The sequence below is a fragment of the Alosa pseudoharengus genome, unplaced genomic scaffold (genome assembly GCF_046254945.1).
Source record: "Alosa pseudoharengus isolate Yale_2024_CS ecotype anadromous, Long Island Sound unplaced genomic scaffold, YU_APseudo_1.1 YU_APseudo_1.1_scf_9, whole genome shotgun sequence".
Classification (NCBI taxonomy): Eukaryota; Metazoa; Chordata; class Actinopteri; order Clupeiformes; family Clupeidae; genus Alosa; species Alosa pseudoharengus.
The window spans coordinates 19,275,698-19,301,159 of record NW_027468881.1 but is presented as its reverse complement, the minus strand read 5'-3'; the positions used below and the strand labels follow the sequence as shown (position 1 = coordinate 19,301,159).

At 43.3% G+C, this 25,462-nt stretch overlaps 2 protein-coding genes across 13 annotated transcripts; both read right to left on the bottom strand.

Annotated features, from left to right (window-relative positions):
• Window positions 1-4,628: 4,628 nt before the first annotated feature.
• LOC143114805 (zinc finger protein 335-like) lies at window positions 4,629-19,327 on the bottom strand. 12 transcript variants are annotated; one of them, XM_076276587.1, is made up of 28 exons: window positions 18,709-19,327; window positions 16,893-17,089; window positions 16,458-16,728; window positions 16,280-16,357; window positions 15,136-16,185; window positions 14,679-14,822; window positions 14,177-14,344; window positions 13,791-14,049; window positions 13,515-13,689; window positions 13,169-13,281; window positions 13,058-13,076; window positions 12,809-12,925; window positions 12,596-12,672; window positions 12,319-12,479; window positions 9,922-10,139; window positions 9,681-9,780; window positions 9,454-9,539; window positions 8,941-9,218; window positions 8,510-8,648; window positions 8,199-8,390; window positions 7,613-7,755; window positions 6,938-7,077; window positions 6,674-6,777; window positions 6,412-6,489; window positions 6,088-6,171; window positions 5,843-5,908; window positions 5,588-5,693; window positions 4,629-5,377 (listed from the first exon to the last, which is right to left on the bottom strand). In XM_076276587.1, the coding sequence occupies exons 2-28, from the start codon at window positions 17,082-17,084 to the stop codon at window positions 5,253-5,255; spliced, it is 4,683 nt and encodes a 1,560-aa protein (XP_076132702.1). In that variant the 5' UTR covers window positions 17,085-17,089; window positions 18,709-19,327; the 3' UTR covers window positions 4,629-5,252. The 12 variants fall into 12 exon arrangements, with proteins under 12 accessions (XP_076132702.1, XP_076132695.1, XP_076132701.1 ...); XM_076276580.1 differs by having other exon boundaries at window positions 12,581-12,672; window positions 13,515-13,692; window positions 18,709-19,326; XM_076276586.1 differs by having other exon boundaries at window positions 4,629-5,368; window positions 6,674-6,774; window positions 8,510-8,651; window positions 13,515-13,692; window positions 18,709-19,326.
• Window positions 19,328-19,400: 73 nt separating this feature from the next.
• Window positions 19,401-23,686, bottom strand: mmp9 (matrix metallopeptidase 9). Its single transcript, XM_076276588.1, has 13 exons — window positions 23,419-23,686; window positions 22,994-23,232; window positions 22,724-22,872; window positions 22,452-22,580; window positions 22,126-22,299; window positions 21,857-22,030; window positions 21,597-21,770; window positions 21,320-21,475; window positions 21,017-21,218; window positions 20,770-20,909; window positions 20,534-20,684; window positions 20,280-20,383; window positions 19,401-20,140 (listed from the first exon to the last, which is right to left on the bottom strand). Exons 1-13 carry the CDS (start codon window positions 23,551-23,553, stop codon window positions 20,022-20,024), a joined length of 2,046 nt encoding a protein of 681 aa, XP_076132703.1. The 5' UTR covers window positions 23,554-23,686; the 3' UTR covers window positions 19,401-20,021.
• Window positions 23,687-25,462: the final 1,776 nt, after the last annotated feature.

Below are 25,462 nucleotides of genomic sequence, written 5' to 3'. Positions count from 1 at the left end.
GTAAAATGAATTCAGCAAAATATATGGAAATCCTGGAGGACAATCTGATTCAGTCTGCAAGAAAACTTCGACTTAGGAGAAGATTTACTCTCCAGCAAGACAATGAGCTGAAGCCTACAGCGAAAACTACACAGAAATGGTTTCAAGAAAACAAAGTGAATGTTCTGGAGTGGCGGAGTCAAAGCCCAGACCTCAATCCTATACAATCTGTGGCTGGACATAAAAAAGGCTGTTCACACAATTCTACTTTGTAGAAATCTGCGTTCACTTTGACATTAAAGAGGGACGTTTTGTAAATTATTGTGAAAAAGGGCAAATTAAATTCCTGCATTCCATCTCAAACAGTTGACCATTGCACCTAAACAATACAGAGACAGCTGACTAAAGCGACAACTATGGAAACTATGAGAATATTTAGTCTGCATTATTTATGATTGCTCCACACTAGACATGTGACTGAGTCAGACAGGGAAGATTCAAATATAGTTACTTACAGACAGCATGGGATCAGTGGAGTCATCTTGCTTTCCGCTATATTTGTCTGTGAAAAGGGAAATTGCACCACTGAAAACTTTGTATTATTAACTGGATTTAAGGAACACTATATAGTGACACAGGCACTATTATGGGCAATTGATTCAACAACAACAACAGCAATTTAACAAGAAATTAATCCAGACCTGGGAGGGACACAAATGCTCATGATGAACAGCAACAGTATAATTATGATGCTGCGAACTGTTATAGACAAAGTGAAATATGTCACCTTTCAGTCTCTTTCTGTGGTGAAGGACAGCCATTACTACTACAACAGATATAACAGTCATCAGGACCAAACTGCATCCTGCACCAACTAACAAAACCTCTCTCCATGTCAGTCTAGAAAATGAAACAACACAAAAACATATTTGTCACATATTTTCCTCTTATAGTGCTGTACTCTCAGATCAGTAGATGTAAATCACAACAATTCCAGAGGCTTTGAAAAAAAAAAATCCAATGCTGGCATTTAATTTTCAATGAAACTTTCAAGACATTGACTTTGTTGAGATCATTGCACATTGCATTGTTGTATTTGTGATGTAAAAGATTACCGAGGCTTTTCATGAATCTCAGAGAGAACAGCTGAAGTCTCTACAGCAGAGGTGAGATAAGTTCTGGCAGTTGTGAGCTGGTTGGGGGGCTGTTGAGAAGGCGGAAGTGGGCTTAGCCAGGCCACTGTGTCTGAAGAGGAATACGTAAATCACAACATACAAGCAAACACAGCAGCAATTAAAACAAGTTGGACATCTGAAACCCCATGTGAGTCAGACAAAAGTTAGTCATTTCTCTTTCCTTCTTTTATATCAACCTTTCAGGTCACAAGGACATCATAGTCTTTACCTGCGCATCAGTGCAAGTAACATTTCAAGAGAATAGCACTTAATCAATTCAGAATTGTAATTGTTTCATTGCATTTTATAAAATGACAGCAGTATAGCATTGATGCATTAAAGAACATATTCTTACCAAGAATCTCAACATAAGTGTCCTTGTAGACGAGGGTCCCTGTGGCTCCAAGGACGGTGCATCTATAATAACCAGCATCACCTCTCTGTAAATTCCATATCCTCACCTCCATCCCCCCATCAAACTCTCTCAGGGATATTCTATCCTTGTAGAAATTATCGACATATCCTCTGTTATTCAAAAACACACGGCATCCACTCGAGTAAGACTTGCAGCAGGCTTTTCCAAGCTGATTGTAGAAAGGATCAAAATGCAGCTGCAGGAGCACTTGTCCAGACACATCAGTCCTCTGCTGGCCTCTTGTTGAGTAAACACCTGTAAAACAGTGAGCATCACCTACAAGCAATGGACTTGTAATTCCAGTCATGGACTGAATAGGAATCTTACCATATTTCAGACAGAAAAGCAGAGTGAGCAGGACTCTCATCTTTCAGAACAGAACAGAAGATGTCCAGAGCGCTGCTGTTGTTCCAAAGCAATGTGCTTACAAAGAGAATGCACCAAAAATGAGGAACTAGTCTATTTGTTGACAACGACAGCCCCCCCCCCCCCCCCCCCCCACACACACACACACACACACTCTCTTCACTCTTTCCATACTTCCTCCATCTACAGGTGGGCCTCAAACAATTTGAATATCATGGAAAAGTTATATTTCTATCCCTAATTTATTTCAACAAGTGGATCTTTCATATATTCTAGATTCATTAGATATAAAGTGAAATATTTCAAGCCATTTTTTGTTTGATGTTTATGTCTTGATGATTATGGCTTACAGCTCATGAAAACCAAAATTGAGTATCTAAAAATATTACAATAAAGAGGTTGTAATACAGAGAAAAAATTGTTTTTCTGATTCAGCACTCCATGACTTGATAGTTGTCCAGAAGACACTCATTGACACCCTCCACAAAGAGGGTAGCCATAGAAAGTGGGCAGGGTGTTCACAGAGTGCTACTGTTTATTAAAGCATATTCATGGAAAGTTGACTGCAAAAAGTGTAGTAGGAAAAGGTGTGCAAGCAACAAGGATGACAGCAGCTTTGGAAGAATTGTCAAGCAAAGTTGATTTAAGACCTTGGGGGAACTCCACAATGGACTAAGGCTGGATTCTGCATCAAGAGCCACCACGCACAGACATGTCCAGGAAATGGGCTAAAAGTGGCATGTGCCTATTGTCAAGCCATTCCTGAATCAGAGTAAAGGTTAGAGCATCTTACTTGGGCTAAGGAGAGACAAAACTGAACCATTGCTCAGTAGTCCAAACTCCTCTTTTCACATAAAAAAATTTTTGCATTTCATTTGGATATCAGGGTCCAATCAAAGTCCCAAGAGTCTGGAGGAAGAGTGGAGAGGCACAGAATCCAAGTTGCTTGAAGTCCAGTTTGATGTTTCCACAGTTAGTGATTGATTTGGGGTGCAATGTCATCTGCTGGTGTTGGTCTACTGTGTTTGATCAAAGTCAGAGTCAATGCAGCCTTCTACCAGGACATTCTAGAAAACGTCACGCTTCCATCTGCTGACAAGCTTTATGGAGATGCCGATTTCCTTTTTCCAGCAGGACTTGGCACCTGCCCACGGTGCCAGAACTAACTGGTTTGCTTACCATGGTATTTCTGTGCTTGATTGATTGTCCAGACAACTTGTCAAGAGGAAAATAAGAGAGACACGACCCAACAATGCAGGCGACCTTATGGCCGCTATCAAAGCAACCTGGGCTTCCATGACACCTCAGCAGTGCCACAGCTGATTGCTTCAATACCGCACCACATTGATGCAGTAATTTGTGTAAAAGCAGCCTGACCAAGTATTGAATGTATAAATTAAAGCTGCAGTAGGCAAGTCTGAGGCAGATTGAGGGGACTTAGCCAAAATTTTGAATGTTAAAACTCTTCACCCCTCCCCCACTACCACCGAGCATCCCCTCCATCTAGTCTGGCTCGTCAGTGCGCACCAGACTGCACCAGACTGTGATTGACCAGAAGAACCAGGCGCTGTGGAATTTTGCAAAACAAATAACAGGCTCTAGGTGGAGGTAGAAGTGTGGTTTTTTTTCTAAAACCGGCTGATTTATGTTGTTCTGTTGGAGCATAGTGTCGGTTTCAGTGTATATGATCAAACAAATCTTGCCTACTGTAGCTTTAAATATTTCAGATTAGTCAGATTAGTTCATTTATTTTTTTAAAAGGTCAACATTTCTGTATTAAAACCTCTTTATCCTAATATTTTCAGATACTAATTTTTGGTTTTCATGAGCTGTAAGCCGTAATCATCCAGATTAAAATAAAAATGTTCTTTATATCTAATGAATCTAGAATATATGAAAGATTTGCTTTTCGAAATAAATTATATAGGAGGGCAAAATGAACAATATTCTAATTTCTTTAGACCCACCTGTATATGCATGTTTTAGTATGGAGCTTCACATGGATTTACAAATCCATTTGTTTAGTGAAAAGAAACTTCAGCAGATATCTTCTTTCAAACAGGCTTTCCCAGCCTGCTGAAATATGAACATGCTGGTCATTGATTTCCCTAGTCATTTTTTTCTGATGAAATATACATGATTTCTAATGTTTTATATTCTGTCAAATGTTTAGATTCATTCATTTATGGATTTATGAATATTTATATGTATTAATCAGTGTAGATATTTAGATGTAGATAGGTGGTGTTGGCTAGTTTTCCGCTAAAAACTAGATATTGTTAAGCTGGCAGCACCCAACCAATTATTCATTCCAGCTCTCTGTACTACCTGGGTGGAGTCACTCAAGGATGACAAGGGTTTCCTCAAGAGCCTCGGTACCAGTAGCAGGGTGGGAGAACAACTCCCATAAAGTTTCCAGGAACAGCTTACAACGAGCCAAGCAAATAACCTCCCTCCCTCCCTGTACTCTGCGACTGCAAGATCAGTCAGACAGCTCACAGACTGGTCCAGGCCAACCCAGTGCTGACTTTTCTGTAATCAAGGTGACTCTGGGTGGAGACTCACAGCGCAGTGTCGGGACATAAAGCTAATGCAGAACAAATACAGCAGCCATTAAGTAGAATAATTCAAGTTGTCACTGAGCAGTCTCTGACGTGGGGCCTTTGAAGCAAACACATATGCGTTCAAGTGTGAGCAGTCTTACAATGTAGTGATTTATTTGGTTTCAGGTTGAAGTCCACTCTGTTTTCTTTTATCTCTAGCGCCCATGAGCAAAGCCTCTTCGAGTATGAAACATGATTGCAACAGATTAACACATACAACAAAACAAAACCATACTGCCCAAAGGTGTAGACAACAAAAGCATCTCAGAACCTCTGTGACTCCGGAGTTACACAGAAAAATAGTACATAGTACCACTGTATTCCATTCAATCATCTAAAATAACATACAACAAAAAAAAGTATGTCAGCTAATAGAACTTCCTCTGAGTCCATGAAGTAAGAGCAGCTCAGGCACATGTTTGTCGATAAATTAATCATTTTAAATAATTACAAAGTTACTCATCCTCCCATAAAGTATTCAGCCTCTTATAGCAGAGCACCCAGCAGATAAGAGCCAAAAGCCAGTGGTGGATTTATTATTTAAGGGAATAAAAAGCTCTATCTATATTACAAACAATCCGTCAAATGAATGTCGGCAGCCTCTTCTGGTCCACTCTGCAGCACTCTAGTGGAGTGCTTATATATCTGCAGGCCCACATTGCTTCAGTATGTACAGAAAGTCCATCAGTAAGCAGTGTGTGTGTGTGCGTGTTTCTAGTCTTCAGAGAATGTGATGACATCGTAGTGGATGCCCTGCTGCTGCATCTGCTCCAGCTGTTCAGGCGTGGCCTCAGTGGTGTAGACGGTCTGTACTTGCGCCATGGCTGCATCTGCAACGGCTACACAGACACACACACACACACACACACACACACACACACACACACACACACACACACACACACACGAGAGCACCTTCAGATCTGCATATTTCCACACTACAGTACAATGTTTTATAATTCTTATAAAGTAAATGAGTAAGCCAAGCTAAGTTGATCAATTTTGTTTATTTGAGTATTTAAAATTTTTCAGCATGGGGGGGCGCGTACCTGTCACCGCTGAATGGGCCGCAGCCTCCAGGTCCTCGTGGCTGACGATTTGCTGCTCGGAGTTGAGAGGCACATACTGAATCTGCCCATCGTGCGTCAGTGCAATCTGGACACAGGTGATCAGGTGAGTTATAGTGTCAGCAGGTTGTGATAATGTGGCAGGCTATTGTTTATGCAGACACAGACAAATGAGTGTTTTTTTAAGGAGTGGCGTCACAAAGTCTGTGTGCCTGTAACCTATTTTTGGTGTCTGACCTGCTGCTCCTGAAGAAATGTGCCGTCGTGCTCGTACTGGATCTGGGCTATCTGGCCATCTGGCATCTATGAGCACACAAAAGGGAACAGCACAAGGTCATCAGATTAGTATGTTACTTGACTTTTTAATATGGCTTATGTCAGTCACTTGGACTGTGATGACATCCTCACATGCGTCGGGCATGAATCAAACAGTATTGAACGCAACATATCGGTCAATTCCACTCTTAGTCTCTTTGCCTCACCTGAATGTGATTGCCATCAGACACTACCACATACTCCTGGGGGATTAAGTGCTGGACTCCGTCCTGGGAGATGATGTACTGAACCTATATGAGAGACAAATGGCTCATTAGGGGGGAAAACTAAACTTATTATAACCCTGCAGTATCCTCCACATCCTAAATGAAGTATCCTCCCAATCCTCAGTGAAGCTCAGATGAAAAGATGAACCTCTGATCTTTTCAGCTAGAGGGCACTAGAGTACTAAAGGGCAAACTGCTGATGCTAAGGGCATAAGATCATACACTGGCACAGGAAATAAAGAGAAGTATAACAAGCACAGTCACCTGGTTATCAGCAGTCATAAGGTGCTGGACTGTCTGCCCGTCCACAGTGGTGATCTGCTGGATATATGTTGCCTCCTCCTGAAAATGATTTCTCCTGGTCAATAACTTATTATCCCACCATATTAAGAAAAGGTTGTCTGTGTTATAATGACTTGTGGAAACATGCCAAAAAGTCTGGGTATTCCATTTCCATTTCCATAGCAGCAGATGTAAAAAAGGTAACCAGAAACATGCATTTCTAGGTGCGTGTGTGTGTGTGTACCTGGTCAGAGAGTGTTTGCTCCTGAGCGACGATGATGTGCTCCTGGCCCAGGGCCTGCTGCAGCTGCTCGGGGCTGATGACCGTTTGGCCGGCCTGCAGGGCTGCTGTATACAATACAAAACACACTTACACAACCCGTACACGGCACAGTAGAAGCCCGCACACCCCACAGTGTGCGTCTGCACAACAGTCTGTCTGTGTGTGTGCATACTTTGTGAGCCAATAGCAACGGTAGCCAGGAAGGGACAAAACACGTGTACTCACACTGCAGGGTGGCCAGGGCCTCCTCGTCGCTGTTGACGATGATTGTCTGCTGAGACGTCCCCGGTCGGGGTTTGCGTACTGGAGGGTCCTGGCTGTGCAGCCTCTCCATGTGGAACTTCAGGTGACCGTTGCGGTTAAACCTGGAAAGACACAGAGAAAGACGAGTCACAACATGGAGAACATTCCAGTCAAATACAAACCAAAAGATGGAAGTAAATAGTCATTGAACCTATTCACATTTTTATTATCTATTATTATTCTCTATAGAATTAATACTCTTTTCCATTTCTGAAAGTAAACATGTCTTTACAGCAGCCATTAGGCTTCAAAACACTATACTTTAATTAAATAATATTAAGGACAACTAGTCCCCTAGGTTATCATTTGGGCCGGGCAGATGTCTTAACCCATTCGCGCTGGATGCTGCATGACGCAACATTGACCCTCCCGCTGGATGCTGCGTAGCGCAGCATGCTTTTTATTTCATGTTTCTAGGTGCTACAGAGGCTTAGATATTACATTTTGGTAGACGTTGACAATTTTTAGTATGTTTTCAGAAAACCCTCAGGAAATAAGGTTATTTAGTCTAGAATGCCATAGGATTCTATAGGCGTTTTTAGCAGGCATTTTAGGAGTAAATGGGTTAATGATGCTACGTGTTCCTACTACGCGTACCTCTGCCCACAGATCTCACAGGCAAACGGCTTCTCATTGGTGTGGGTCATCATATGGCGCCGGAGGTCCTTCTTGTTCTTGGAGGCGAAACTGCAGCTGGTGCATTTGTGCGGCCGCAGGTAGGAATGCAGCGCCATGTGAGTCTGCCCAACAGAGAGAGCGATGGCAGTTAACATAGAGCTCAACAGTACCCGCCCCTCTTCCGAGACAGTTTAGTTTCCGGGAGTAAGTTTCCCATTTATTTCTCCAATTGACGTCTGGAAAAATCCATATATACTCTGTAAAGAGTTTTAGACCCTGACTTAGGCTGACCAGCTATGACGTGTCTCGTAATCAAACAACATTTCACGTCCAGCAAAAAACTAACAGAATAATTTAAAAAAGGCAAAGGTACAAGAATGTATACATTTTAATATCTGAGTGAAGGAACTACTCTACCTTTTTGAACTGTCACATTTCGAACATTTGCAGCCTAACGATAGTTTAACATGCTTCTGTTGAGCTCTGTTACTGGATGCTCAGCTCAATAGTGGATGGGTTTCATGTTTTGCGCGTGAACAATTCATTGCCATGGCATGGGCCTTACCTTAACTTCTGGCCAGGAGGCGGCGGTGAATTCGCAGTCGGGGCACTTGAAGGTGCTGGGGTCAATGTGCGCCCTCTTGTGGTTCTCCATGTCGGAGCGGCCGTGGAAAGACTCCATGCAGATGCGGCAGGAGAACCTCTTGGTGTTGAGCTGCTGTCGGGAGGAGGGAGAGCCTGAGGCCTCGCTGCTCAGCTAAGGGACAAAGTGACATGCGTCTCTTTAATAGGCACAAACATTCAGCCAGTATAAGGTACATCAAAGTGTTGCACCTAGACCAGAGAGAAAAGGCAGTGGTGAGTGGTCTGGCCTACCTCCACCTGCTGCATGACCCCTTCGGTCAGGCCGGAGCTCAGGTAGAACTTGTCTTTGTGCTCGCGGAGCGTTCCGGAGTCAGATGCGCCGTCACTGCTCACCTCCATGGGCTGAGCGTCTGTGGGGACATCCTCCGCACTGCTGCAGAGAAAGAAAGAAAGAAAGAAAGAAAGAAAGAAAGAGAGAGAGAGAGAAAGAGAGAGAGAAAACTGCTTTCACTACCAACGCTTTGGAACACTTACAAATGTACAGTCCATTACAGCCCAAATCTGAAAATGATTGACATTTTCGCTAAAAGCTGACCTACAATACACTAAAAAGTAAATCAACACCTATAATCTGGCAACAACGTTTGGTAAGGACACTGAAATGAAATAGTACTATTTATTAATACACTGAGGAGTGTGCCCAGGAGACTGGTCAGTGGTACCTGTATGATGGGTCTGTGCTGTGGATCTCCTCGGCGGCCTGCTCCACCACACTGAAGTCACCCGAGCCCTCGTAGGCGCTGATGGCGATCTGAGTGATCTCCCCGCCGGCCTCCCCCATGCTGGACTCGAAGGCCTCCTGCACCAGTGTCTCCCCGTTCTCCGCCACGTGAAACGTCACCACCTTCTGGGACTGCAGTGAGGTGGACTGAGTGCCCTCCTCGGCCTCCACCCACGCGCCAGGCTCCAGCGTCTTACCGTCTGACTTCAGCACCGCAACCTGAGGAATGGAACATACCCCCAGAAGAACATGAAGCTCTAAAATCCACCTCCACAATGACAGAGGGTTGCTTTGGCAAAGCACTTCAAATAGCCAGTTGTAAAGTAGCACAATGACTACAGTACATCATTATATCGCTTCACTCCTGGGGTTCAGGTTGAGCACTAAAGTGTTACTTTATTAACTGTAACTGCAGTTTATGGGAAATACACCTTTTTAATAAGTGGGGGGTTACCTGTAGTGAGTTTCCCACAAGCTCACGGGCATTGCTCATGTTCAGAAGCAGATCAAGGGCATTCTGGGCTGAAAGGTCTGAGGATCCTGTTTCAGAAACATACAGATCAGCATGAATATTTTTCATCATTAGCAATTTAAGTTTTTTTTTTTTTTTTTTTAAACTATGTCATTATAATCATGACTTTTCTCTTTTTACGTGGACATTATGTGGAGATGATCACAGACCTTGCTCATAGATGATGGTCGTGTTTCCCTGTGCGTCTTGGGCCACAGAGGCATTGTCAATGCCGTGCATAGCCTGAAGGGTGACGGGATCCACCGACACCTAAACCAAAAACCGAGTAAAAGAGCCATCAGTAAAGTAAACAAACAGCATTTCCCAGCCCCCCCCCCAAATCTCTTCCCCATCGGAACTCAGGCAGGTGGCCGTGTCCCCTCTCTCCCCACGTTCTCTTGGTCTGCTCACAATGGTGTTCTGGAGCCCCTGGGCCTCGTGCTGCTGCTTGAGGTCCTCGATCTGCTGCAGGGTGAAGAAGGGCCGGCGCCGGCGGCGCACTGGCTCCTCCGGGTGCGCCTGGCTCCACTCCTCAAACGCCTCCGGGTGGCGGCACTGCACGTGCAGCCGCAGGTTCTTCCGGTGCTTGGTCATGAAGTGGCACAGCTCGCATGAGAAAGGCTTCTCTCCTGTGGTGGGGAGATAAGGAGCACTGGATGAGCCGAAACCAGGACTGAGACTCAACTATGCATGACCTCCTAAATCATTTCACTAGTAGAGTAGAAAGAACTCAGCTTAAAGGAAAGCTGTTCCTTGATCATCTATATCATTGGTTCCCAAAGACTGATCGCGACCCACGGATGGGTCTCAGGAGATTTTATTTGGGTCGCCAGCACAATTTACGTTGTGTAATAGGCCTAGCTTATACCATTTAACCAGGAAAGCTATCAGTTTTCTATTAGGATATAGTTTGTTTACCAGTGACGGCCCTAGAATAGCTCTGAAACTGGGGGCGAACGCGTCGCAGAGGGGGCAGCGTAGCCTAGAAATCTAGACGCGCCCCTAGCGGCAGCAGGGCTAGTCTAGCAACTCTCCGTTGGCTTGTGAGCTCCAGAAATCGAAACTTAATCAGGCCAATGAAATCATGTATAGAGTCGTTAGGTGGGCTTAACATAATGATTGATGGCAGAGTTGCAACGGTTTGGCTTGAATTCCCTGCTACTTAAAAACAAATAAGATGGATGTTGCTGCTGGCGAACAGTGTGACACGAGTTAAGCTTTTATTAAGTTGGCAAACGTTTGAACTAGCCAACTAGCTCCGCTGGTTGGAAACGCATGGGACTCATAGCGCTGCCGCTGTCCTATTGCGTGCAGAGGGAATTTGAAAGACAACTGATTATCCCGCCCCTCGGACTGAGCACTGCGAACGGTGAGTGCCCAGACCCTACATTTTAATGTGGGTCTGGCTCGTCAGGCTAGGGGCAGCGTGCATTTCACTCGCAAAAGGAAACATTTCTGTGAGGCGCCTGCTATGGACCTCACAGTTGCAAAATGCAAGGGACATGAATCAGCATGAACATTAACGGACATGAATCAGCATGAACATTAACGGACAGCTTCCGTTTGACCAATTAAAATCTAGTTACCATGCTGTCAACTAAAGCAGACATCTGTATACCGGGCATGGCTATTCAATTTGCGTCATAGGCTGATAGTTACTTAGTATAAGGCCTACAAACAAGCAAACGTTTAACTTGCGGATTCAATGCGGATTCAACTTTCCAAAGAAACCTCCAGAAATAGGCTATAACGACTTGAGTTATTTGCTATATTTACATCGGAATTAACGCTGTTATGGATCCATTTGTCTGCAACGCAACGTAGCCTACAACATCTCTCTTTAGATATACAGGAACAGCTTACTATGTTGAAGAGTGACGATTGCGTAGAATGCAAGAATATCCTCAAACTCTTGGATGCGCATTAAAACTTTATCTTTTAGGTAACTTTCCACGCTGATGGTGCTCAAAATGCAACACAACTGTGTTCAAAGCAGGATGAGGAAAACCTGAGGTTGTGTGTTTGTACAAAACTGAGCGAGAATTATAGCTTTGAAAATATTTAACATTGTTTCATGTGTAATTGAGATTTGCAGAGTTGTGGGAAACTGAGTCAGTGCATCACCAATCCCTGTAATAGCAGTGGTAGTAGGCCAGACCTAGGCGCTATTACGTATAGAGTACATATGGCACTGTAGAATGGTTGGGGGGGGCATATAAAAGTTTCAGAACCTGTGGCCTAAAACAATATTGGTGGTTGCATGTTAGATCTGAAGTGAACTGGGTCGCGATGGTCTGTCATTTTTAAAAAGTGGGTCCCCAGAAAAAAAGTTTGGGAAACACTGATCTATATTACCTACAGTGCCTATAAAAAATATTCACCCCCCTTGGATGTGTCCCCTTTTATTGCTTTAATAAATGGAATCTTTGTAAAAAGGGCCAAATTAAATTGACAATCATTTACAATGATTGTAATTGATGTTAATTAATTGAAAATATATAATGCAAAACAAGCAATTGCATAAGTATTCAGCCCCCTTAAAGTGACTGACGTAAATCAAGAGCAGTCCAGCCAATTGGTGCTGAAGAGGTTAAAAGCTTCAGCAGCTAAGATGGGGGTGAATACTTTTTTTATAGGCACTGTACATACTTACTCTGGGGCATCTAAACTTGGGCACTGTAAAGTGCCTTGAGGCGATGCCAACTGTTAATGGCGCTACATACAGTAAGTGAATAAAATTCAACCAACAGAGTTACCTAATTTTACCTTCATTAGTTCCAGTGATATCTCCTGACCAAGCAGACTCACCCGTGTGCTTTATGGCCATATGAGACACAAGGAAGTCCTCTTTGGTGGTGGAGTATTTGCAGTAGTCACATTTGAAGGGCTTGTCACTGGTATGAGACAGCTGGTGATTCAGCAGGAGCTTCTTGTTGTCACACGTGTACTCACAAAACTCACACTTAAACCTTATTAAATAAAATGTAAAAAAAACAAGATATATATACTGTATGCATTTGATAAAATATAAATCAGATACATATTTGATGTAAATGAGAAGACTCCTCACCCTGTCTTCTCATACCTGCTGTTTCCACAACTCTGGATATGAGTTAAAAGGTGCATTTTAAAAGTGTAGCGCTTCTTAAAGGACTTCCCACACTGAAAAGGAATGGCAATCACTTACACTTTCATTATATATTTCCAATGTAGTAACAACTCAAGGAAAACAGTATTTCTAAGCGTCATAAAAGACCATCACGAGGGGCAGAGGATAAAACACTAGGCTGCTGCTCACCTTGTCACAGACGTGTGGCTTCTCATTGCTGTGGGTTTTCATGTGCTGGGTGAGGCGCTTTTGCATGGGGTAGACTCTGTGGCATATTGGGCAAGGGAACTGGGAGATCTTAGGCACCTGAGCAGAGACAACACAAGATGAACAGCAAACATAAAAACAAGCCATTTCAAAAGGATCTGAGTATGCTTCAGACATGTTTAATTTTAAATAGTAAATAAGAGTAAACAGCAAGTGAAAAAGTGATCTTACCAAATCTGGCTTCTTTTTTCTGAAATAAAAAAAAATATTGTTATAGATTGTTCTATAGGCTGACTGAAAGCGGTAGCTCTAATCTGCTGTTTGAGAGAAGTGTCTTCTTACTTGTCTTTGTTATGAACAGCTGAGTGCCGGATCACATCTTTCTTGTAAACACTTGTGTAGTCACACTCCTCACATTTATAAGGCTTGGTTCCCTCATGGTTGAACATGTGCTCCTGTTTAAAGAAATCACAGGTTCACATACAAGAAGAAGAGCTACACTGAATAACTCCAGCACACTAGACCCAAGCCCTGCAAAACTACATATGGCCAAAGGACAAAGGGCTGCCAACCATGACAGGGCAAAATGCATATGCATAAACACAGCCTCAATGGATATGTAAATGAAAAGAGAACCTCACTGGTCACAGCTCTCTTTACGTTGACACAGAGCAATATTAATACTTGCCTTTAGTGAAGACCAGCGTTTGCATCGATAGTTGCACTGAAGGCATTTGAAGCACTCTGGGTCGTTGCCTTCATGTGATTCAATGTGGAATCTGAGGTCGTCTTGAGAGAGAAAGCGAGAGCCACAGATCCAGCAGTTATGAGGTCTCAGGAGGGGTTTCAGTGATTTATAATACCTGCTGAGAAATGAGAAACAGGACGATAAATACACAGGATTACTGCAATGGTCATTTCAGTTACTTTGGTCTTTGGACTAAAAAGAGAGCAGATTACTTACTTGCGATTCATATACTTTTTATATTTCTTCCGCAGAAACCTCTTGGAGGGCCGGCCACGTTTCCTTGGATAAAACTCTGTCTCATCGGGCCCAGTGTTTGATGATGGGTCTTTGTTCTCAGAATCTGATTGGCTGACCCCTGGTTCAGCTTGGCTCCCATTGGCCAATGAGGGGGTTCCATTCCCCAGCCCAGAGGAACTAGCTTCTTCAGATGGCCGAGCGTCCACACTCCCATTAGTTTTAGATGAACCCTCTGCCTCTGTTTGAGTGAAATAATGAGATATTGAAACATCACATGCCAATGATATGTCATTAATATGTATTTACCATCAATACGTATTTACCAGCCGGTTGAGCTATAATAATGAAGACCTACCCTGACCTACCTTCAGGCCTACCCTGATTGCCATAGAAGCAGCTGAATTTCTTTGGTCTCCCAACCCTACGTCGAGGTCTGTCCTGGGAGGAGGATGGGCAGGAGGAGGGGGCCTGGCGTTGAGATACAGACGGTCTGCTGCGGTACTCTTTATCTGCTGGGCTGTAGTCACTGTCCTCTGCAGACAGGTGATCATAGAGAAGGGGAAATAAATGAATGAATGAATGAATGAATGAATGAATGAATGAATTCAAATATATAGGAGCGGTGTTAAATTCCTTGTTCCATTCCACAGTGGCCAATGAACAACCAAGCCTATTTAACACTACAGAATTTTTAACACTACACAACATGACGCAGGCTACAACGATAATGCACAGTGGACTAGCGGCAGTCGCAAACAGGCCCAAAGTTGTACCCAGGATTCCTAACAGTTGCCACATACCATGCGTGATATAATGTCAGGTTGCCACAGAATATGGAATCTGCCAAGTGCCAAGAATTTCACTGACCTTCAGGGTCATCTATGGCGCCAGCGTCCACAATGTCATCATCTTCTTCCTCCGCTGGCTCCTCCACCTTCACCTCCACCACCTGGCGAACCACTGAATCTGACCGCCGAGGTCTACCTCGACCCCGCTTTTTTGGTGGAGGACCTGAAATTTAAATGATAATTAATCAACCTAGCCTAACGTGAAATCATCCAATGAGTCATCCTTTATCCCAACTTTCTGTATCTTTAATGTTGCACATGTACACACACCATGCATCACAAAAAGTGTCAAATCAGAATCAGAATCAGAATCAGCACATACAATGGTAACAATATACAATTCCAAATTGTATAGACTCTGATAACTCTATGAACTTTGTTCAAAACATCATCACAATCTAAATACAGAACTTTATGATAGGGTTTGCCTTCAAAACGTAATGTTTATGATCCAGACTCTTAAGATGGTTTCATACCAGCAGGCTTGAAATGTCTGTCCCTCATGTGGTTAATCAGTGTGTCTTTTGAGACACTTTTGTAGGGGCACATTTTGCACTTGAACTGCTGTACGATCACCACCTCCATCATCTCCTCCAGTTCGGCCAGGTTGGGTGCCCGGTCCCCAGGTCCCACCTCCACACCCGACTCGGCCACCATGTCATCAGCCTGCTGTCCAGCTTCGGCATCAGGGGACCACTCCTGGACCACCTCTGTCTCGGGCTGCGTGGAGTAGGTCCCGCTGCTGCTGATGTAGGTCCCTGACTGGCTCTCGCTGCAGTCCATCTGCACGGGCAGGCCGCTGCTCCCCGCTGTGTCGGCCAGGGAGCCCTGCGACGACGTGCCCTCGTCCGCGTACAGCGAACCCTGGCCCGTGCTGCACTCCATGTAGCCGGAGTGCTCCGGTCCGTCCTGGGAGCACCGGGGCTGATCCGGCTGAGTGCTCTCCCGCTCCTGGTAGTGCGAGCAGCCGGGTTGCTCGGGCCCCGCGCTCACGCAATCGGCGTATCGCGAGCTCCGTTGTGGGACCACGCTGCTGTCGATGTAGTGCGAGTGCTGCGGCCGCTCGGACCCACTCTCTACGGTGCTGCACTCCAGGTAGCCGCCATCGCTGCACTCGACCACGTAGCGGGTGTGGCACGGGGGCGAGGAGGAATCGGTGCCGCTGCACTCGGCATAGCCCTGCAGTGGCCCGTCAGAGTTATCCGCGCTGTAGTCGGGGAAGCGAGACGACTGGCCTGAGCCATCAGGCTGCTCGCTGCTGCACTCTATGTACTGCACCTCCCCTGTCTGGTCCGGTCGGCTGCTGCGGCGACTGCTACTACTACTGCTGCTGCTGCTGCCAGCCTCATGCTCTGGGTAGCCGGAGTGTCCTGGCTGGTCTGGCTGATCCGGTTCCAGGCTGCCCTGAATGCCCTCTGCCATGTCCACTTGATCCAGGCAGGTGGAAGTGGGTCCATCTGCCAGAGCTTCGATGGCAATGCGGCTGGACAGGGCGGAGGAGGACATCTGAGCCACCATGGGAGCTCCTGCAAAGCCAAACAAGACACAGGAAGTCATATATGGGTCCTGCTCATATAGGGGTAATAACAGTGATTGGGTGTTTCTACAGGTGATTTTTACCATCATCTGGTCCTTGTAGGATCAAGTACTGTGTTGTCTCAGCACTGCCATCCTCTGCACTTGTTACAGCAATACACCCTGAACAAAAAACAAACATTTTGTACTGTGTATTTGCAGTAAAATAAAACATGCAAGTTGTATTCCTCTCTGGCGGCACAGTACAATATTTAAATCTAACCATTCATAATATCAGGGCCAATGGTGGACTCTATAATTTTGTCAATGGCAGAGCCCAAGTCGGAGGATGTGGAGGCAGTGGAGTCGGACACCATCATCCCTCCCTCTGATACTGCACTGGAGTGCACCACCACCTGGGCCGACTCCGACACAATGATAGACTGCGTCACTGTCGAGACACTGGACACGCTGGTGGACTGGGCAACAGAGGACGAGTCAGGCAGGTGAACACCGTGCACATCTGTGCTCGAGCTCGTCTCTGGAATGAACACCTGAAAGACACAAACGCCCTTTGAGAGTGGGACCAAAACAAGAACATTCACCCTACTGTTCTTCCTATAGGTACATATTGTGAAAAGTCTTGTCTCGATAACTCCTTGTACTTGTGCTATAAATGCATGTGTATTGCTCCTTAATGCTCAGCAGATATGCTCACCACAATGCCCTCTGAGCTCTGTCCCACGTGGCAGTCTGACTCTGGGGCCATGAGGGGTGGGGCAGCAGCGTCGCTGCTGTCAGCAGACATGGCTTCTGATGACTCCATGCCCATGCCACTCTCGGACGGCTCTTCCATTCCAGAAGGGCCCACATCACTGCTGCTTTCCACCTCGATCTCCTCGGAATCCATCTGAGCTTCAAGGGGAAATGTACCCCCAAAGAAAGTGTGAATGCATGCATCAACATGATTCAGGAAGCATTTTGCGCCACCATTATTGGGAAATTTGTTCATTGGGTTGTTTTTTGTATTTGTAGTATTTCTCTACCCTGTTAAGTCTACTACTATTGTGAACATATGAAACTCTGGTCAGCTATTAAAGGTATAGTCTACAATTATTGGGGTATAGTTGTTGATATTTGAGCTCAACAGCCAATCAAACTATACTAATTCCTTCTCTTAACGTAACTTGCTGAATAGTTTGCTATAGTGTGTCTCAGTCCAAGCCCCTTTGTATGTTTTCCATTTAGGTACACCAACACCAGTGCACACTCACAGAAGACTGCTCTAGTACTGTGAGAAATTGGCTGAAGTTGAAAAAAGGTGTATTAACATCCTGGGACAAAATCTTGTTCCTGTTCTTTGTTTGTTTTTTGCATTTCATGTAACATGAGAGTTAAAGGGTGTGGTAGTAGTTTCCTTAATGTTTATTACTTGACATCAGGTGATTGTTCTTTACCACCACAGTACTTTGACTTTATTTGTTTGAATGGCCAATCATTGATTTATTTTTATCAGAGATAATCAATAGGCTACTTGAAAAACATGAAATGAGTTGAAAATTAAATAGCTCGTTTATTTTCATTAATCATATGTTGACATATTCTATCAAAATATGGGCAGTGATCTACTGTGTGCTTAAGTGGACTGTTGTATGTTCGTTGCTTAACACTCGATGAACTTTGGACAACTAATGACCACTGACATTCTGTCAAAAAAGACGTACAGAAACAAGTGAAAAGTCAATACATGAAAACTATGCCTGTAACGACCAGACGTTTGGCTTGTAACAGAAACAACCAAACATTAACGTTACCGAATTGCAATTATTAATTTAAGTTAGCTGGCTAACTGAGCGCATAACTGAACACATGGACGCAGGAAGATAGCGTACGTACTGCTATTTGGAATTGTGTATACAGCCCGTTCAAAACATTTACTGATTGATTGCTATAATAACCTGAGAATCTCTAACGTTACCGCAAATGGAGGTAGCAGGGTTAATTTAAGCAGAATAAAGTTAGCGGATATGAAACGGGATGAACGCATGTCTACCGGCAAATGCTAACGTAAACAGCTATCCAAGGTTGCCAAACCACCACAACTAAAATGGTAGCGAAGTCGCACTTATAAAGGCTTATTAAAGGATCTACAATAAGCTAACATACGATCACCAGCTAACTGGCATGGCCGCCTCATGTGTACGCAGTTGCCTTGCAACATAAAGCGATAACCCTACTTTCATCTAACTACACAACCTATCGAGACCAAACCCATTGACACTGACATTAAGTATGTCTACTTGTATTACCACGGCCCCTCTCTTTATAGTTTAAACGAGTCAAGCTGCCCTCCCTTCTGCCTGCTGCGCACCGCCATTTTCCAGGCCCTTCCTTTCCACTCAGGCAGTTCCAAAACAACTATCTGAACGAGGGACCTTAAGGGCCTACAATCGACAGAGCGCCCAACGTTTGCCCAGGATGAAAATGTAAATAGATAATCGAGTTTAAAGTGTAATACAGTTCGTTTTTCTTACCTTGAATTCCGGACGGCTGTCTCTTCTTCGTTGTACTCACGGGGAAATAAACATGTATTTGTGTAACCGATTATTTCGTCGGCATTCTAGTCGGGCGCCATCAACATCTCCTGGTTTCCTGTTGGACTCAAACCGGATCTCATTTATCGGCTCGTGCGCGTAACTATGAAACAGGCTCACATTGTTTGTAATGTCATGTTTTGATGTATATTCTGTCTTATTACCGAGCGAAATATCACAACAATTGAGCATTTAAACAATATCGAGATATAAATGGAGGCATCTGATATCAATGTAGAGAACTATTACTTTCAGGGGAGGGCGTACTACAGTTCCTGTCTCAGCAGCGCGGACTAATATGTGTGGATTAGCTTTATTGCCGAATCGTTTAACTCATAGACTGTATATATAGAAAAATTTTATTAGTAAGTAATTTAATTCCTTTATAATCGTAATTCTTGAAGTCTGCTTTACGTTAACTCTAGTTGGTAAATGCTAACGTTAGTGGATCTAGATATAGTGTCCTGTCACTTCAACAGGCTGACTGGTATGCTTAATTAGCCTATGTGAAGTTCTGTGGTTCATAATTCATAACAGTGGTGTTAATGTGTTTTTCGCAAAGCACGTGTATTTGTGGGCTTCATGCTTGTAATAATATAGGCTGACATTTGTAATAAAACACGAGGTGAATATATGATAACAAATGTTTTAATTTATTGGGTTCATCTCTTAGAAAAATGAAAACATGATGATTTATATAAATATTGTGTTTTAACATTAGATTCACAAGTGCAAACATCAAATAAAACAACACAAACAATAATATAATCAGATAATTTAAGTCCACATAACTTCACATCAGAACTCGAGAGGTCAATTTGCACCAGGCAAACTTTAAATAGAGAACCAACAGAGGTTCAAATGTATCCAGTTGGTTTCAGCTAGGACATCTTGGGAAATCCTTAGTCTTAACAATACTTCTTTAAAAATAAAACAACACTGATACCCACAATGCATTCTTCCATATTCTTAAGATGAGTAGGCCTTCCAAACTTGTACAAATATCCTATGCTATTGTGACTTTGGAAGGCAGTTATTTGTTGATTTGTATCATTCATGAGACTGAAGGTCATGATCAATAATCTCTCATTTTCAAACCAGAGAGACACTCAAACGGTTCGGAGCTTTTGCTCTTGCCATGTTTTCCTATGACAAAGTTGACAAGAGTTCCCAAGGGCTGGAAATCTTCACCAGCAGATCACAGATAAGACTGAAACCTGAGTGGCTCAATAGTAAAGGGGGTCACACGTCTCTCAGTAGCGGTACTCAGTGTGGCATTTCAGGACGTCATACTTCACATAGCCCACTCTGTCCACTTGCCGGCGAGAATTCACCCTCCAGTAGAAACGGCCACGGCAGAAGTAAGTATGGCCTGCAATGAAACATTTTATGTTTTATATCAAAACATTTTCTGGAAGGTTATAAAAGATTATTCATCTGGTATGGTGTTTCATTTTGTGCACCATTTCTAATAATTGCTAAACAACAAAGTCTAATCTGTTTGCTCATACCTTTGTAGATAAATACGTCATGAGCATCTGTAGGGACTCCACCAAAGACTTGGTCAGTGAAACGGGGGTATCCTTTGTCAATAATCTGAGCTTTGACATCCAATCTGAGAAGATAAAATGTATTTTGAGTAATGCAAGCACAGGTACAGAACGTACACACCTGATCTATTATGATTAGCTGTCAGTGGTTTGTGTAGGTTTTCAGCTCCATACAAAACTATGATTTTCAGCTTATTCAGTCTCTTTAGACTCACCTCCAGTAGTTTTCCCCACTGAAGAGCAGAACCTTTCCTTTGCCCCTCTGAACAGCCCCTTCAACTCGGCTCAGGCTGCTAGGAAGGCCCAGCTTTTCAATGTTGCGTGGACCTAGAACATTCTGTCCGGAGTAGACCCAAAACCTAGTGCCTGTGTGCGAGCAAACAAACTTGTAAATTAAGTAAACCAAAGCATTTTATGAAAAATAAGTACACTTTTTGTACGATTCTGGTACCTGAGAAGAAGTAGATTTTCTTGGTGAGGTGATCCTCAAAGACAGTGTCAATAACAGCAGGCACGGCAGGCCACATATCAGCCATTGGGTAAGGTCCCTTGATGTCTTTGTGGTCTTTGCCTGACATCTTCCAGTATTGCCTGTACAAACAAACCAATTGAATACATGTTAACCATTTAACCATTTCACAACAAATGTTTGTGGGTTATTGTCATCATGACAGGTAAAAAGACAGAGCTCAGCTTACCCATCCTTAAAGAAGTGGAGCTGTCCTTGGATGTCAGTAATGGCATCAAACATATCCACTTGGCATGGGTCTGCTGAGGGATCTACGGGGTGTGCGGTGGTTGGGCTCGTGGTTGTCCTAGTGGGTTCTGTCTCAGTAGGCCTAGGTGAGGATGTGGTTGTGGGCTTGGGAGGCTTGGTAGGGTTGGTGTCAGTATTTGGTCCTTCAAAAAGAAAGGAATATGGGATTGAAACAATGTCATTGTGATGGTGATTGGTGATTTCTGCTGTATTTTTAGCTTTAATATCAAGAACAGTGATGTACCATAGAGATACTGAATGCCTTCAATGTCATCCTTATGCAGGGAGAATGTCTCAACGTATTTGTACATAGGGTACATCAGGGCATCTTGAATATTGGAGTGATCCAGCCCAAGGGCATGTCCAAACTCATGTGCTGCAACCAGGAAGAGACTGTATCCTAAAAATGCAACAGAAAAAGGAACAGGTTAATGCATTGGATGACTGTGCAGCATGCATAACTTGCATGCTTCCACTTCTCACTTAGCAGTTGCACAAGTAGAATCCCTTAGTCCTCCTACCTCTGTCTGGGCAAAATCCCCATTTCTGGTCATTGTCATAGCTGCTTGTAGTTGCGCACCACAGCTTGCCATCTGAGCGACCTTCGCTGGTGCAAGAAGTATATGTTTTCTCCAAGAAGGTAAAGGGGAAGTGGCAGGGCTCTCCCTCGGAGTTCCCCCCAATCACGGCTGTATCTGGGATGACAAGGAAACAAGCAATGAGGTCATGTATTCCAAGGAGATCATGGGCAAAGAGACATGGTTACCCACTGGTGGCTTACCTCGGCTGGGACAGAAACCGTACTTCTTGTCTTTGTCAAAGTCATTTGTTGTGGCGCACCAGCGGTACCCATCACTGCGGCCATCTGTGGTGCATCCATTGTATGTTTCGCCCTGAAACACGAAGGGGAAAACACACGCCGCTCCATTGCTGTTCCCATCAAATGTGTAGAGCACTGTGGAAAAAAGAGGGGGAAATGTAAAACCTCATTCAAAGGCTGTGACGTAAACTTGACCATAAGCCATTATACATTCTTGTAGAGAAACTTACGTTCACTTGGGCAGAAGCCAAACTTCTTGTCTTTGTCGTAGTCAGCTGTCGTTGAACACCAGGGCAGGTCATCAGTGCGCCCTTCAGTGGTGCAGCTGGTGTAGGTTTGACCCTCAAATGTGAAGGGGAAATGGCACATAGCACCATCTGAGTTGCCATATAGGGTCTTCACCGCTGAAACAGAGACAAATATGTTGGATTTGAGAATAGCTGAAGAGACTAGTACACAACAAAGCTCTAGAGGGAGGTGTTTCCCCATCAAGCAGTTGAGAGAATGTATAGTTAGTACTTCAAATACAGTTTTAAAATGACAAGATATGTTTTACCTGGTCCAGCTCCAAGAGTCCAGAATTCATCATCATCAAAGTGGGCGTCACCCTGCATACCCTCGCCCGGTGGATAGGCATGTGCCAAAAGACCATCTTTTCCATCAAATGGGTAGGGATCTCCATGATCTAAAAGATGAAAACAATGCTGTTTAGTTCTGTTACACATGGGTTTGAGTCCTACCACTTCATCAGTATATGAGGGACAAATTGGGAGACAGCATAAATCTACACAGTGAAATGCATCAGACCTTTCTAAGTCTGTAACATACCAAGCTTTCCAAAAGAAACCATGATGTCTGCAGTGCCATCATAGAGCCGTGTGAAAGTCAGGGGTGTGACGTCACTCCACACCTTGAAAGCGCGGGCAAATGCATCATCAATCAAAGAAGAATCCATATCAGGGGAGTAGTTCAGGACCCTGTGAGAGGAAAGGTAGTCAGTTAACGCCACATCAAGAAAATACTATTTTTCCAGTTTTTCAAAAGGGGTGATCTCTTTTACAGTGTCTTCTCCCCTTCTGAAAGCACAGACTCACACACCTGTATGTGACGTCCTTGTTGTTCCATTTGAGGTCGCCTTCAAAGGTCTGGTAGTTACGAACGTCAACGACGCCACATCGTGGCTGTTTCATGGCGTTAATGGTGGACTCATCCAGTCTGCCGGTCTCCTCAAGACCCATCTGCCTCTGCATCCTCTTCAGAGCTTTCGAGGCAGACACAGCGGGTTGCAGCCCACTCTTGTGCAGGACATTCATGTAGCCATAACGCTCCAGGTAGTTCTATCAACATATAACAGTGTAATATTGCATGAGTAGAACATTCACTTCCGCAAGATGTGCTGTGTTTTTAAATTGCTAATCAATATCAATATGAATTCTGGAATATAAACTTTAAAGACATATACTATTTGCTTAAACCTTACTGTTAAAATAAGCATATTACAGTTTCAGTAAAGTATGACTTACCTCTGCAAGCTCTGTATTGGTCAAATTTCTGATGATGTCTCCAGGAAATTCAACAAAGACTGACTTAAGGGGGACAGACCATACACCCAGACTGAATGTCCCCACAAAGAGGACAGCAAATAGTCCGACTTTCATTGTTAGAATTTTCAATGTATTCAAAAGCTCCGACTCTCCTCTGCTTCCCTGAAAACAGAGGCAAATGATATAAAGTTTCTTTGGAGACCAGTTGAAGGGATGTCACCAGATGTTTTTGTGTCTCTGGGTGACTGATGCTTCTCTTTTTGTTACTGGTGTAGTGCACTCTGTATTTATGCCGTTTCTTACTCCTTTGACTCCACCCTCTCTCCTCCGGAGGTGTACCTCATATGGTCATGTTATTATTTTTGTATGTTAAGAAAGAGGGGGGTTTCCACAATTTCCTAAGGCCATACAAGGGCAAATTGACAGAGATTCAACATCTTTTGGAAAGGAATAAAATAATCTTAAGTTATAAGGTGTGACTGTACTATATAAGAGTTAAACTAATGCACTGGTTAGTTTCACTGGAGAATTTCACATGTGGAAGCAGTCCTGACAATTTTGTGAGAGTCCTTGCAAGCTATCCTCAGCCAGATGAGGTTACAATATTTTGTACTTAATTATCCCTTTTTTCTTTGACCCCTTGGGACATTTGTGTTATATTTTTACTTACAGCCTTGAGTATTTAGTGGTTCCTCAAACAATCTTTGCTTTATGGATCGTTTTGTCTGTGACCTCCATTCACAACTTAGACATAGCTGTGGTTTTAGATTGTAGTTTACTAGTTGTAAAAAGGGGTCTTGAGGTTTTGCCTACTTTTTAACAGGATTACAACAGTTCTGTCTCTGCTGCTGACACAATTAATCTTGAGTAAACAAATAGACATTATGTCTTGCATTTTGTAATTTTGGATATGTGTCACACTGTAGTTGTGTACAAAGAACAATTGCTAAAAGGAAGTGTTAATAGTTCCTTTTACATCTTCCTTTTACATCTTAATAGTTGTGAAACAAACATTTACAGTTGTGAGAACAGGAAGTGTATCATTTTAGAAAAAAAAATATAATCTTTGTCACGGTTAGAGTATAAATTATACCCCCCCCCCTTCATATAAAAAATATGTAATCTGAAAAATGGGTTGGTTGGAAGCATCCCCCCAATACAGATAGAACACCTGAATATTCTTAGTTAGAATGTGTCTACTTCCATTCAACACTGAAGAGTTACTCGGTGTAGATCAGGGTTGTAGTGGAGGCTAAACGCGGGTAAACATAGGTTATCCACCACTGAAATTTCAGAAATAGAGTTTATCCACCTCTTATTAGATTTTATACACCTCTCGAAAGTTTATTCACCAATTGCAACTTTTCACATTCAAAGATCACACTGTATTAACCACATTCACAATATGTACATCCATGAACACTCCAGGAATCATTTAATACCACTGGTATTATTATAAACATTGGACAATAACATCCACCATCATCAAACATGTTCTGAATGAAATCCAATAACGCACGGCGCAGTCCACCTTTACCATTTCACCCCTGGTGTAGATTTTCCCCAATAGATCAATGACAAATTACAGTTTAATTACCTGCAGTCTGGGATGAACTGAGAAAGATTATTTTAAATTATGCAAAAGTTTTATCTAAAGATTATTTACCATTGAATGTGTTCTATCTCTCATAGTTTGTTCATAAAAGGTGATAAAAGCAAAATATCACAGGATATAATGTGAATGCACTGTAAATTAAATATCTCAAAATGTTTTTTTTTTTTCATTGTTCCTATAGTGTAAGAATATGTGTGTGGGTTTTGGAGGCCTGGTCTTCTCAGTATTTTAGTCTGAGCTGTGAATACGTAGGAGATTAGGATATTAAAAACCTCAGTGACACCTCACCTCAGTGTCGGTGACGGACATCCTGTTGCTGCATTATTTATGTCTTGTGGGCATTACCACATCTTATGTCAAGTAATAGCACCATGGGGAACTAGCTCAATCAATGATCAGGTAAGGCAA

What these genes read in the sequence shown, in the direction of transcription:
- LOC143114805 (XM_076276575.1), bottom strand. Translation starts at nt 17,084, where the DNA reads ATGGATTCCGAGGAGATCGAGGTGGAAAGCAGCAGTGATGTGGGCCCT. An exon ending in GGGTCATGCAGCAGGTGGAG is followed by an intron (nt 8,391 to 8,509) that starts GTAGGCCAGACC and finishes TTTGTCCCTTAG; the next exon opens with CTGAGCAGCGAGGCCTCAGG. An exon ending in GGCCCTGGCCACCCTGCAGT is followed by an intron (nt 6,778 to 6,937) that starts GTGAGTACACGT and finishes TATTGTATACAG; the next exon opens with CAGCCCTGCAGGCCGGCCAA.
- mmp9 (XM_076276588.1), bottom strand. Translation starts at nt 23,553, where the DNA reads ATGAAAGTCGGACTATTTGCTGTCCTCTTTGTGGGGACATTCAGTCTG. An exon ending in CCAATACAGAGCTTGCAGAG is followed by an intron (nt 23,233 to 23,418) that starts GTAAGTCATACT and finishes ATATGTTGATAG; the next exon opens with AACTACCTGGAGCGTTATGG. An exon ending in GGGATTTTGCCCAGACAGAG is followed by an intron (nt 21,476 to 21,596) that starts GTAGGAGGACTA and finishes TTGCATTTTTAG; the next exon opens with GATACAGTCTCTTCCTGGTT.